Consider the following 13,321-nt stretch of genomic DNA (forward strand, 5'->3'; position numbering starts at 1 on the left):
CCTTCGTTCCTCCGAGACCCTTTAAAAATTGCACTCGCCGTTTAGGGGGGTCCTAATAGGAACCCCCGCTGAGTTACATTGTTCAGCCACTCTGTCCCCAAATCGGGAAGGCGTCCCGAGAGAAGATTTCCGGATGCCTGGGGTTGCGTGAGCTCCGCCGACCTGAGGGCTCGGGGTGGGCGGGGGCGCTGGGATCCCACCGCGTCTCTCCCCACCCCTCCCCTCCCCGCCCAGGCCGCCGACCCCGGGCTAGGGCGGCGCGCGCTCTCCCACCCGCGCCTCTGGGGACTCGCAGACGGCAGCGGGACGGGCCGGCGCGCTGGGCATGCTCAGTCGCCCGGCGCCGGGCTCGCGAGTCGGAAGCCTGTGCGCGGCCGCCGCCGCCGCCGCCGAGCCGGCCGGGGCGCACAGAGAGCGCGCGGACTCGCTGCAGCGGCGGCCGGGCGGCGGCGGACCCGGGCTGGGACCGGAGCCGAGCCCCGCGCGGGGCTCCCGATACTCCCGCCGCGGCGCCCTCTCCCTCGCGCCGTCGCACCCTCGCAGGGAAGGGGCCGGCCCCGGCGGGCGTCGGTGGGGCGGAGGAACCGCGGCGGCGGCGGCGGCGGCGGCAGCCGCATCCTTGCCGCCTGCCCCGGCCCGGCAGCGTCCCGGAGCCGTCGGGCATGGAGCCTTGGAAGCAGTGCGCGCAGTGGCTCATTCACTGCAAGGTGCTGCCCGCCAACCACCGGGTGACCTGGGACTCGGCGCAGGTGTTCGACCTGGCTCAGACCCTCCGCGATGGAGTCCTGCTCTGCCAGCTGCTCAACAACCTCCGTGCACACTCCATCAACCTGAAGGAGATCAACCTGAGGCCGCAGATGTCCCAGGTAAGGAGGCCGGCGCGGGCTCCTCCGCCTCCAGCCGGCGTCTCCCATAAATCAGCCGGCTAATTTCTTTGTGTAAATGCAAACATCTAGGTGCGCTCAGCTTGCCCGGCCTCGCAGCCTTCTGCTTTGGGGGTAAGTTTGGCCTCTTGTACCTTGGCTTGAGATGGTTTTAGCTCGTTAGCATGCTAGAGCCCTGCGTCCTGAGATGGTGAGGATTTCTTGCAGGCTTTCTGTGAGGCGGGAAAAAACAAGCTGTCTTACGGTGTCCTTAATCTACTTGGGTGTGTGTAGGGGTCGTGGTAGGGGAGGCAACGAAAGGAATTTGATCCAGCTTTTATAACAACGGTGGAGAGGAATGAAAGGAGCTGATGGGCGTGATTTTGCCTTCAGTCGGTTCTTTTGCTTGGCGTTTCTTCCCCATGTTTTCTCGAAAGAGGAACCATGACATAAATGAGGACTCTAGGAAGTGGAGGCCGTTCCGGTACCGTTATCTGTACAGGAATGACACCGGTCAAAGGCAGGAAAAGGGAGCACACCCCAGCGGCTGCCCCTGAAAGCCCCCTGAGTCCGTGGCCAGCTGGCACGCTACAGGGCTGTGTTTACAGCTCGTCTTAAGCCATGTGAGAAGGAGGCAGGCCAGCCTCTCTCAGCAGCGACAGGAAACGAAGTTTCGTTCCAGATTCCGCTTTCCTTCATTCAGTGCTTGCTCAGGTGCTGTGGTGCACGCTTGGCTCCTGTGGCTGGAGCCTGTCCTGGAGGTGTCTCTTCGAGGGCTGAAAAACAGTGCAATTCTGGAAGGCTGTGTGCACCCTAGAGTAAACTCAAAAGTCACAGCTCAGTGGAACGGTAGTTTCTTGGTCTCGTCAGAAAGTTTTCATGCGGAAAGCAGTTAAAACACATTTCAGCACATCTGTTTTCTCTTTCACAGTGTAAAAAACCACTTTTAGCTTAAAAGGGAGACGAGACAGTCCCCTCCACAACACACTGCGGCACTCCTCCTGAATGATAACAGAGCCTCAGCTACTTAGTGACCAGAACAGTGCCTTTTACAGCGGAACCAACTTTATGTAATGTCATAATTATGTATTTAAGGTTGGAGACGCACATTCCTCTCTTCTTCTTGATGTCAGTATTTCATCAGGGCTCCTCTGCACCTCAGATTCTACATCCCTTGCCTCTCTGCCTTCAACCTGGTGGTTTCCAGCCCCCAAGAAGGAACAGGCTTGTAAGTGGTGAAAACGATATGGTTTTCATACTCTCCTGTAATCCTGGGTGGTGATTGCGAACTCTGTGTACCCCGTAAGAGTTGTCCCAATTCAGGATATCCTGTTGAAGGGTTTAGCAGACATTTCCTAATAGGTGGGAGCTGCTGCACTGAACAGAGTGTTCTAGGGAGCTGAAGTTGGTTATCCAATCTGATTCCCATTTTCTACCTGGCTTATAGCCTCAGGAGGCTGCATGGGTTAGGATGCCTTTGCCCACCAGCAGGGAATACCTTAACTGTGCACATTTCCTGAGACTTCACTTGCTTGGAACACTGGGTGGTGGTCAGCGTAGGGGAGGTGGTGCATTAAGTTATTCTCAATAATCAAGTATTCTGGACAGCTGAGATCTCCTCTTTCAACCTTCTAACCTTTACTTGAATGTTATCAGTGGATGAAGGTCTTTTCAAATGTGTTTTTGCTCTTTCTTCTCCTTGTAGAGTGTATCTAATATCTAATGTAACTTAATCTTTTTTATGGCTGAGGATCGTCAGTGAAAACTGAGCATGTATGCTGCTCTAAGAACTCTGTTGCCTGTTGAGGGTACTACGCTGAACACCCCAGGATCCCTGCCCTAAAGGAATCATTACACCTTATTACACTCTTCTATCAGATAAGCCACCAGGTTATAATGAGCTAAACACCTGAATGACCTTAGGTGGTTGTGCTTTTGGGTTCTAACCCTGAGTTTTCTTGTTTCAAATTCAGTGTATTTTTTCCCAGTAATGTCCTATGAGAGAGTAATGTCCCCAACTTCTCCCAAAAGTGAACCCTGGAAGGCTAGTGTCTGAATATGGTGGTGTCTTTTTGCTCCCTTCTTGATTCTTGGCCACACTGCAGAGAGAGAAGGTTGCTGAATAGCTGAGTGCTAGACAGGTGAGTTTGTATGATACAGGTTGTCCTTAAATGCTTAAATGAGGCTTAGTAAATGGTTTCATTAAATAGTCCAGTGACATATTTCACCTGCCTACAGTGCCCAGCAGGTACTGTGCACTTAACAGATGTTCACTATTAGCAAAATTACTTAAAACATTTTTTCCCCTACTATTGTCACATTGAGTAACAGGTTACAATCAAAATTTTAAAACAGTTGCGAGGCTACAGATTCCTTTGGGCTGACGTCTATGTCTTCCTCTAACACTCATATCTTTCCTGGTGAAGGTTCTGGCTGCTTCTGGTTCTGCTTCCCCTGCGCCAGCAGCTCAGTTCATACTGTGTGGCGAATAACCGAGTAACTCACCTTGCCATGTGCCAGCTGACTTTACCTTCAGAATTTTGACCTGTCATTATGAGGACTTGCGGCTTTTGCCATGTCTCAGAGTCATTCTGCCCACCTGACTTAGGTCCTGTTGACGATACTAATTTGAAGTAAACGATTTCCTTATAGCACCTGACCTTCTAAGCCAGGAAGTAACTGGAGGCTCTCACGTCAGTTTTGTGGTATTTGAGAGACTATTATAAACAGATGCTGACCAGAGAAATTTTAGTATATCGATATCTTGCTTTGTTGCTTGTTTTCAATTTTGCAGAAAGAGGCTATAAAATGAGTAGCCTCTTTTGATAAGACTTTATCTCCAATGAGTGTAATTTCTTCCCATTCTCTTTGTTAGCCTTCTGCCTTGTTTGTGTTAAAACGTAGTAACCCTGCAAATAATTAAACAATTATAGGTTTGAATCTTGGAGTCTTAATTAATTGTCCTTCTAAATAAAATTATAAATGGGATCCCAGTTCTCTTACTTAGTAAGTGTTCTTTTTGGCTGTGGACATTAGCCTTTTTTGGGTCTTGCTCTGTTGGTAGGAGGACAATCTTCTTCAGTTCAAAATAAGTCCTTTTTGGTTTTTTTTGAACTTTGATTAAGGTTTGTTTTTTATTCAAGTGATAGTCATTAATCACATTTACTTACACATTTAACATGTTCCTTGTATAAAGAATAAAAATTAAATAAAATCCAGGTGATCCATGGGAATCCACACAATCCCTGAAATCTGGTCTCTGCATGCACTCAGTAGGCATTTTAGTTCTGCATCCAGAACAGTGTTCTGGCTGGGATACCAGGCGCACAGATGATTCTGGAAGAGAAGCTCCGCCGGGGGTGCCGTGTGGGAGACAGCGGCCTGGGGGCTCTATGTGACTTTTGGTGGTTAAGGAGGTATCACAGGTAAAAGCCGACAACCAACCATACCTCTGTCATCAATGAAATTACTATTTTGTAATTTAAAACTTTGCTTTATATTGTGTCTTAGGATGGGAATAATACATTTGCTGATGAATTTATTGACCACTATGTACAGTGTAGGTAAACTTTGAATTTTCTTATTATCCAGGTTTTAAGGATTCCTTCAACAAATATTTGTTCCTACTATGTGCCAAGCACTGTTTGAGACTCTGGCTTAGGGCAGTAAATAAACTCTAGAAAGTCCCTACCCTAAAAGGACTTTTGTTTTAGTTGAGGGTGGAGGACAGTAAGTAAAATACATGGTTATATCATGTGATGGGCTCTGAACCTTGGTAAAGGACTAGAGTGAAGTGCAGTTTGATTTTATAGAAGGTACTCATGAAAGGCTTCTCTGAGGAGGTGACATTGAGCAGGGAATGTGGATGTTTGAAAGAATATTCCTGGCAGAGGGGACATCAGGTGCAAAGGTCTGGAGGTAATTAAATGGCGGGCAAACTGGAGGAACAGCAGGCAGGCCAGCGCGCTGGAGGAGAGTGAGTGTGGGAAAGAGCGGTAGGGATGAGGTCAGAGGGAGAACGGGAGCCAGAGTTTTAGGATTTGTGGGCCACGTAAGGACTCTGACTTTCACCCTGAGTGAAATAGGAATCCGGTGACCTGATTTACCTTCCAACAGGGTTACTCCGGCCATGTGTTGAGAACAGAGCAGCGAGGATGGAAGTGGTCAGGCCAACGCAGTTATTCGGGCAAGTGACGGTGGCGGCTCTGGCAGGAGTGATAGCAGGGTGGGTGGTGAGAAAGAATCCAACTCTGGGTGTGTTTTGAAGGTAGAGCCAGAAGGGGTTTGCTGATGGAATCAGATTATGGGTAAGAAAAGAAGAGGGGAGCTAAGAATGACTCCAGGATCTTTGGCCTGAGGAATTGGAATGATGGAGTTGCCATTTGCTGAGATGGAGAAGGCTGGAGGAAGAAGAGCTTTGGGGAGGGTGGAGGTGGTAGGGAGAAGGGGGCTGCTGGGGGAAGGACAGGGGGGAAGGGAGAGGGCAGGGGTGATCTGGGGAAAGTGCTGCCTGAAATGCCCAGCGGACATCTAGGTGCTGAGCAGGCAGCTGGAGGAGTTGGAGATGTTGCTGTGAAGTTCAGTCTTCAGGGTATAGGTGGTATTTAAAATCACAGCACTGGATGACATCACATTGGGAGTAGTGTAGAAAGGACAGGTTGGAGGCGTGAGCCGTGGGGCCTGGCCCTGTGTCAAGGGTAGAGAGACGAGAACCTGTACAGGAGTTGGGAGGGCATGGCCCCCAGGGTAGGAGGGAAGCCCGCAATGCAGTTCTAGCAAACCAGGTGAATAAAGTGTTTCTAGGAGGAGTGGTCAGACATGTCAATGCTACTGTTCATGTGAAAGACGTATTGAAGATAGAATATTGTATTAAACAATGTAAAGTTCTTTGGTGACCTTGACAAAGACCGATTTGGTGTGTGATGGGCAAACACTCTACTGAAGAAGAAGAGTGAATAGGAGAGGATCTGGACCACGAGTACAGACGTGCGTTTGGGGTCATTTGGCTGTAGAGAGAGCAGATAAATGGGATAGTGGCTAGTAAGGGAAAAGAGATCGACGGTTCTTTTCCTATCATATAGAATTTTTACTTGATACCTATGATAGCTTTTTTACATTTAGATAGATTTTTTACCATATGGCACACTTGTATATATGTGTACCTCTGGAAAAAATATATGTATATAAGAACGTATAAGTGAACTATCTTTATTTTAATGTTTTCCTAAAACTTCTTTTCATTCCAGTTGCTACTCCACTAAATACCATTTCAAGTCAGCCACTGATTTCCACTTTCTTTTTTTCACATAATATTTTCCGCTGAGCACCAAGTGTTGGTGATACAGCATTTGTCAAAGAGTACACCAGTTTTGTCCCCAGGATTTCCTTCCAAGCTACTAACATGCAGTTGGGTTTTTATTACTGTTACTACTTAAAGAAAACTTTATTTCTGCTATACATAATTGTAAATTGTTTAAAAACTAAGATTATATTAGTCTTAACATTAAGGTATGCTTTCCAAATGCATGTCTGCATTCCTTCCTCACTGCCCCTGCCCCCCAACCCCTGCAAGGCAGTGCTGTGTGAGGATTTTTGGGTTATACTGAAGAGATTTAAAGAAAAAAAAAAAGAGCCATCATTTTCCTAAAAAGAATGATGTGCTGGTGACATTTTTAGCCACTCAGCTCAGAATAATGTCATTATTTAGTCTGTCTTCTCAGAAGTCAGCAACCTCTTTGCCATTTGTTGGATTATTCTCTTGGCCGGCATAATTTTAAACTTGACACCAATCAAGATCTTTTCATGTGAAGTAGGTCAGGCATCCTAAGCACTTGTTCTGTCTGCATACTTGATGGCTTAACCTGGGCTCTCTAGGAATCGGAGCCTGGGCTAAAGGACTGAAGTGCTGGAACTTTTATTGGTGAGGTACAGTCCCATGGCTGTGAGGGTGACGAAAATGAGAAAGTGCCTTTTTTTTTTTTTTTAAGATGAGGAAAATTATATCATGTTTGTAATGCAAATAGGGTTGATCCAATATAGATCACCACTGATTTCCTAATTTTCAAATACAGCAGACCCTTTTAAATTATTTTTCTTAAACTCTCAGTGGCAGTTCATATTAGTGACTTCCTTTCCTCCTGAAACTTAACTCTCACCACACTACACTCTCCTGGTTCTCTTGTACCTTTTATTTTCCTTCTCAGCTTCCTTTGCTGGCTTCTCGTTTTCTAAACATTCCTTAAGAATTTTAGGGTTTTCTCCTTTGTTGCCTTTTTTCGTATCCTCGTCCCTGTATGATCTCATGACATTGTGGAGTTGCCTCTTCTCATCCCCTAATGGACCCCACGTTCATGTTGACACCCTGTGTCTGCATGTTTTATGCCCCACCTCTCTGGTGACAGTCACTTCATGGATGGAGGGATGAGGACCACGTGATCAGAATTCACGGTAGAATTTCCCTCACTGCAAAGGGAAGGATGAACTGGACGGGGCAGAGCTGGGCACGAGAGAGACTCCTGCTCAAGTTTGGTTGGAAGGGGATGAGGCCAGTGGGTGTGAGGCCAGACAAGGGGTGGGAGTGGAGGGATAGAGAGGAACGGAAAAGATCAGAGATGGCGAAGAGTTGTAATGAGCAAGACGTTGGGACCTCTTAGATGCAGGGAGAGTGGAGAGTGTCTAGGACGAGCCCCAGTTTCAGGCCTGGCTGATGAGGAGGCGCAGATTTCAGAGGGAGAGGGAGCACGCTCACTTTTGGATGTTGAGTTTGCAGTTATTACCAGTTACCTTCCGGATTCTGTTTCCAGCATCCTACTCTCTTACTAACCCTTCCTTTCTGGATTATTCTACTCATACCGAAAACTCAGCAATCTTTTGAACTCCTGGGCCCACCACCTCTTCACTGCCTTCTTGCCTTCACTTCCTTCCTACTCAGCTTAATTACCATAGCCAGTAAACTTACTTCCTTAGCTTCTCTTGCTTGGTGATACTCATTCGCATAAAATACAACCCTGGTTAAATCCAGCTTTCTACTTATTCCCTGCCTGCAACTCAGCTGTTGAACCTGGTGAAGGAAAATCTATATCCCCTGCCTGTTCTCGCTTTCAGTTCACGATCCCTACTCTAAGGTGAGCATCTGGGCTACCCAGCCATATGATGACCTTTCTCTAGACCAGAGCTTCTTAAACAAGGATCTGAGGATTTCTGGTAGTTCCTAAAATGCTTTCAGGGGTTCCCTAAGTTCAAGCACTCTTTTTATAATAATATTAAGACATTATCTGCCTTTTCTCACAAGTGTATGGCTGAGTCTCCCAAAAGCTACATGATGCTGCTTGTGTCATCGCTGTGATTATGTGCTCGTGGATGTTTTAAAGATTTCTCAGTTGGAATCCCAGTTTGGAATCCCAGCATGTTAAATGTTGATAGCTATAACCCCCATAAATAAAAGCTGCTGAGGAGTCTTGATAATTATTTCTTTAAGAGTGTAAAGCGGTGCTGAGACCAGTTAGTTTGAGAACTGCCCTAGACCATTCAGTTTCTGACTCTCCCAGATGCCTATCTGGTACCTTTTCTTCTCGAACCTCCATCTCCATCCTTCCACTCAACTGGTGATCTTGCTTCCTCTTCCATTGAGAAAACAGAGACAGAGGAGAGCTTCCTCAGGCTCCCACCTTCCTGCGTCTTGCCTGGAGATGGTGCTTTCTCTCCTGTTCTGTGGGTGAACCATCAGTGCTCCTAGCAAAGGCCAGTTCCACCTTCCCTGCATCCCTGTGCTTCCCTGCATCATCCGTTCTCTCCTGGATCATTTGGTTGCACGCACACGTGCTGCTATTTCTCTCATTTAATTCAGGATATAGTTTCAAGGTTGAGCCACAAAGACTTGCTGATGAACACTGGCTGTGATGCAGAGTGACTAAGGACTCCTAAAGCTTGAGCTGAACTACTGGGGCAGGTGGTTAGTCTAAACTCTTTATAACTGTTGAATGGTTCCCTATGGACCATGGGATAAAATCCAGGCTCCTTAGTAAGCATTCAGGAGCCCATGGTCTGGTCCTGCTTCATGTCTCAAAGCTCTTTCCAACTGTGCTCTTAACCTTTTTGTGGCTTCTCAAATGAACTATGCTATTAAATGTCTCTGTGCTATTGCATATGCCCATTTCTCTGCTTAAAATGCCCCTTTTCATTTGTCTGAATGAAGATTTGGTTCAAGAGTCACCTTTGCAGTGAGGACTGCCCAACTCCTCCCGCAGGTGTGGCTGATGATGTGATTGCGTGCTACTTTGTTTCACCCTGGATAGAGTACGTGGGTGGAGTGCATCTTTGCACTGTTTTGCAACCTTCCTCTTATCTGTCTCCTTTCCAGGCTGTGACCTGCTTGAGGCTGCCATAGACTTGAATTTATATCCGTCTCTGGAAATTGACATAGGGACTCATGTGTAACATGCATACATAGATAGGCATTAATTAAACTTCTTGATGGATTGAAAATGAAAACTCTTTGTTTACTACCTTGTCAGACATACTTACATAAAATTTAATAAGGTGTGCTAAGCACATTAAAACCCCCAAACATCTGTTCATTAAGTGGCATTGCTAATAATAGCAAATAACATTACTCTGCTCCTTAGCACCTGAATGACTTTCAGGAAGTGACTGAACCTGTCTGTCCTTCAACTTCCTCATCTCAAAAATAATAATTGAACCTACCTCCTAGAGTGGTTGTGAGGACTAAATGAACTAATTGGCCTTGTGATTGGCATGGAACAAATACTCAATAATGTTAACTGCTTTCACTATGGTTCCTGCTGCTGCCTCTGCAGAAACAGGCGAGGCAGCGTGGTAACACCTTCCTTGCATCATCTCATCTCATCGTCACGGCCCCTTGAGATGCTTGAGATGCGCTGCTGCTTCTCCCCGTGATGCTCTGCAAGGCCAAGAGGAGTTAGTAGCTTGTACTAACGAGTAGTTTGTGGTGGAGGCAAGCTTAGAACGAGCCCATTTGAAGTAAACTGAGTTCCCATCAGCAAGGCTGTTGGCACATCTGAATGTGAATGTGAGGACTTTTTCTTTTTTTCACTGTATTTTGCTCGCGTGGCATTGCTGTGAAGTTGCGTGGCTGTCAATAGCACCTCCATACTAAGTTGGATATGGAGTCATAATTTTGGTTTAGGGTATTGAGTGTATCAATGGGATGGTTTTATACCCATTTATACACTCACACGAATCAGTGTAAAGTGGCAGATAGACTTTTGACAGATACACGATGGAAAAAGGAAGTCAAAGCAGATGGAAAAACTGAGGAGGGTTAACGAGAGGAAAGGAGCAAGTGAGTGTGGTGGCTCCTTTTTGGCCTTTGAACACTGTGCCTCGTGACACTTGGTCCGGAGCACGTGGTTTCATGCGCAGCTCTTGGGCAGGGTCAGGACTGCTTACGTTTCCCTGGGCAGCAGGAACACCATTGCTTTAAATAATTTCAAGTAATTTAATTTGAATGCTTTCCAATAATTCTCTCTTTTTTTTCCTGTGTTATAACCATTCTCTTTGTAAGTTCAGACATCTATTGTTAGCTGTTGTTTGGAACATTACCCTACTCTTTTCTTTTCCCTGTCAACACAGACCCTGCATGGTATGAAGGACAGCCACAAATTTATGTCCTGCCTTTCCCTGGGCTTGCGCATTTAAAGGACAGATCCATGAGCAGCCAAGAAGTAGCTCCTTTTGAGTTTCATGGGAAACTGTTTTAAATTGTATTTTGTGCTGCTATCTGAATGCACTTTCAAAATCTGTGTTGCAAGAAGTGTAGTCAGCTTCTGAGCAGCTTGCTTAACAGGAAGCTGGCAGGATATGCTACTCACATGGGAGTTCTCTAAAGGGTCAATTAATATGGAATATTTAATGGGACACTTGATACTCACCTTCCATGATTTTCAAAGTGCCTGTCTTAAAATAGATCTGTAACAGCTGGTCTGAATAAACAAGCATCATGCCTCTGTGCCCGCTAATGTCAGGAGCCTTTTCCTGGGGGTGCGGGGCAGTGTGGTCAATGAAAAGACTTAAGGCCAGGAGTCAGGAGACCCAGGTTCCATTCCCAGCTCGGTCTCTGACATGTGACCTTAGCAGATACCTGCTTCTCTTTGTCTCTGCCTTCCACACTCACGGCAGTGATAGCAAATACTTACATATATGGTAATGTGCCCAAAAGCAGCTACATTTCTTGCACGTATTTAAATCACACTTAGAAGGCATTGCGTTTCACGAAGAGAGCTTTGGGACAAGGCAGAAATATTTGAATCCCAGCTCTGGCCCTTAACGTTCCCAAGGTCATATCATAGAATTGCTGCTTTACTTGTTGAGTCTCAGTTTCCTCATAAAATAGGCCAGAAATAGTAAAGCCGACTTTGCAGGATGTGGTGAGAATTAAATAATGTATGTAAAATGCCTGGGCACAGTAGGTATTCAGCAAGATTTTATTTCCTTCCTCCTCCCCGCCACCTCCTTGTTCCTTTAAGTCTGAGAGGCAGGAAGAACGAGATCTTATCTCTGCTCTCCAGAGGAGGAGAATGAGATGTGCACTGGCTAAAGGACTTTCCTCAAGGTCACATGGACAGGAAGTGGTAAAGACAGGACTTGAGTCCAGTTGTCCCAGCACCAGATTCAGTGACGTTTCCCATGCCTGCCACCAAGCCCAGCTGAGAAGTGGTGAATTACCTGAGCAAATGACTGGGGACAGGCTTGGAGAGAGCACAGCCTGCTCTGCACATGTAAAGTGACATTGTATTATTTTGCACTGAAATTTACTGCATTTAAAATAGAAACATCTAAAATAATGAAACCAGTTTTCAGTTATTTTAGAGTCTGAGTGTCTAGTTTGTGGATTGTTTGCTTTTTGGTAATTTTGTAGCTTTTCTGCTTTCTGTGGTTCTGTTTTCATGGGAATGTGTGCGTATGAGTTGATTGATTAATCACATTATCAGTTTGTCTGTAGTAGATTCTAAGGATTCAAAGATGAGTAGAACTCTGACCCTGTATTGCTTTTGGTCTGTACAGCGTGGATTTTACCTCAGACATGCCCTTATACACAGGGGGATGGGAAGGGAGACGTGAGTTAGGCTGATGGGCATGACAGATGCTTCGTAGATGGGTGATGCTTTTTTGGATGCATTGTTCATTTTGCTGATGTGCACGGGATGACATTGTCACAGAATGGATTGTGTGTGTGCCTGGCTCAAGGTATTTCTCTCCTTTCCATAGACGTTTGTCTGGGGCCTCCTCCTGTGTGCAGGGCACTGAAGGCATAGGGTGAATAGTGTGAAGTTTCTGCTTTGGGGGGCTGGGGAGAAAGCAGATTTGACCTTGGAGTGAGGCTTTTGCAAGCATGCAGAAAGGAAACATGTCGTTGGATGTTACAGGCCCTTGCAGGAGTGCACGCAGCTGGGTGAGAGAGCCGCGACCAGGAAGAGGATAGACAAGAGTGGTTACTAGAGAGGAAGAAGGTTTGTGAAAGAAAACTGGGTGGGGAGAGTGTGTGTGAGACGAAGGACGTGCAGAGACATCCAGACCTCAGTGACGTCCCCAACAAGACAGTTACTCTGAGCACTGGTGAAATACCTTAATAGCATTAGTACTGGAAGAGGGCTATAGTATTGGCGTTTGGTGGTGAAGATGGTACATCTGTCAGGTGTGTGGCCTGGGGCATCAGAGGGTGGTCTGTTCTTTGGATATCTTAAAAGCTGAGGGAGCAGGGACTGTGAAGGGAGAGTTAACTGCTTGATGGGCCTTCAAGTACAGCCTGAGAGGTGGAGGCCCGCGCGCTCTCCCTCTCAGCTCCCGCCTTGCCGCCGCCCCGTCGCTCACACCTGTTGGGCCCGTTGTCCTCCCCCTGCTCTTTAGCTGGACGTCTCCTCTGGCCCTTGTGTCCTTGGCTGTCTACACCTGAGCCCTGCCTGGACCTGCAGTGCGGTCTCCCACTTCCACCCCGAGTCCCCTTCACCTTCTGTGACCTCAGATGGGCCAGTCACTCAGCCCTGGCACTCCCTTCCCTACTGGCTTTCCCATTCTTGCATTTGAGCAGAAGAGAGCTCTCGGAGCCAGCACACCAGCCTGTTTTTACCGCCCAGCTTCGCTGCAGCCTGACGCTGCTTTCTCATCTTGTTGCGAGGCTTCCTGTCCTCTTGGCGTCCTCTCATTCCCTCGGTCAGACTGCAGCCCCTAAAGCCAGACCCTCTGAGCTCCCGACTCCCCCCGAGTCCCCGCAAGTTCACTTGGTCCTTCTCATTACCCCTCTCTCCCCGCCGCCTTCCATCCTCCTGAGTTTGGACTTGCCTCAGTCCATCTCATCCACTCCCCGTTGATGGTGACCACTGTTACTACTGTAAGAAGGAGAGACTGTTCCAAACTTTACAAGTTAGATTTGTGCATTTTCTTTTTCGCCTTCTGACTCCCAAGAGAGGGTTTTGTGTCTT

The 13,321-nt window shown here is 47.0% G+C and overlaps 1 protein-coding gene across 7 annotated transcripts in view; it reads left to right on the forward strand.

The window, feature by feature from the left end:
• VAV3 (vav guanine nucleotide exchange factor 3) overlaps positions 1–13,321 on the forward strand; it is a 387,336-nt gene that overhangs the window by 49,698 nt on the left and 324,317 nt on the right. The window contains exon 1 of one of the 7 annotated variants that reach the window (XM_031680280.2): positions 372–866. The exons of the other annotated variants lie outside the window; for them this stretch is intronic. Within the exon in view, the coding sequence (XP_031536140.2) occupies positions 663–866 (204 nt within the window). The 5' untranslated portion in view covers positions 372–662. Of the gene's footprint in view, positions 1–371; positions 867–13,321 lie in introns of those variants that run through there. 7 annotated transcript variants of the gene reach the window in all.

The sequence above is a fragment of the Vicugna pacos genome, chromosome 9, assembly GCF_048564905.1.
Source record: "Vicugna pacos chromosome 9, VicPac4, whole genome shotgun sequence".
Classification (NCBI taxonomy): Eukaryota; Metazoa; Chordata; class Mammalia; order Artiodactyla; family Camelidae; genus Vicugna; species Vicugna pacos.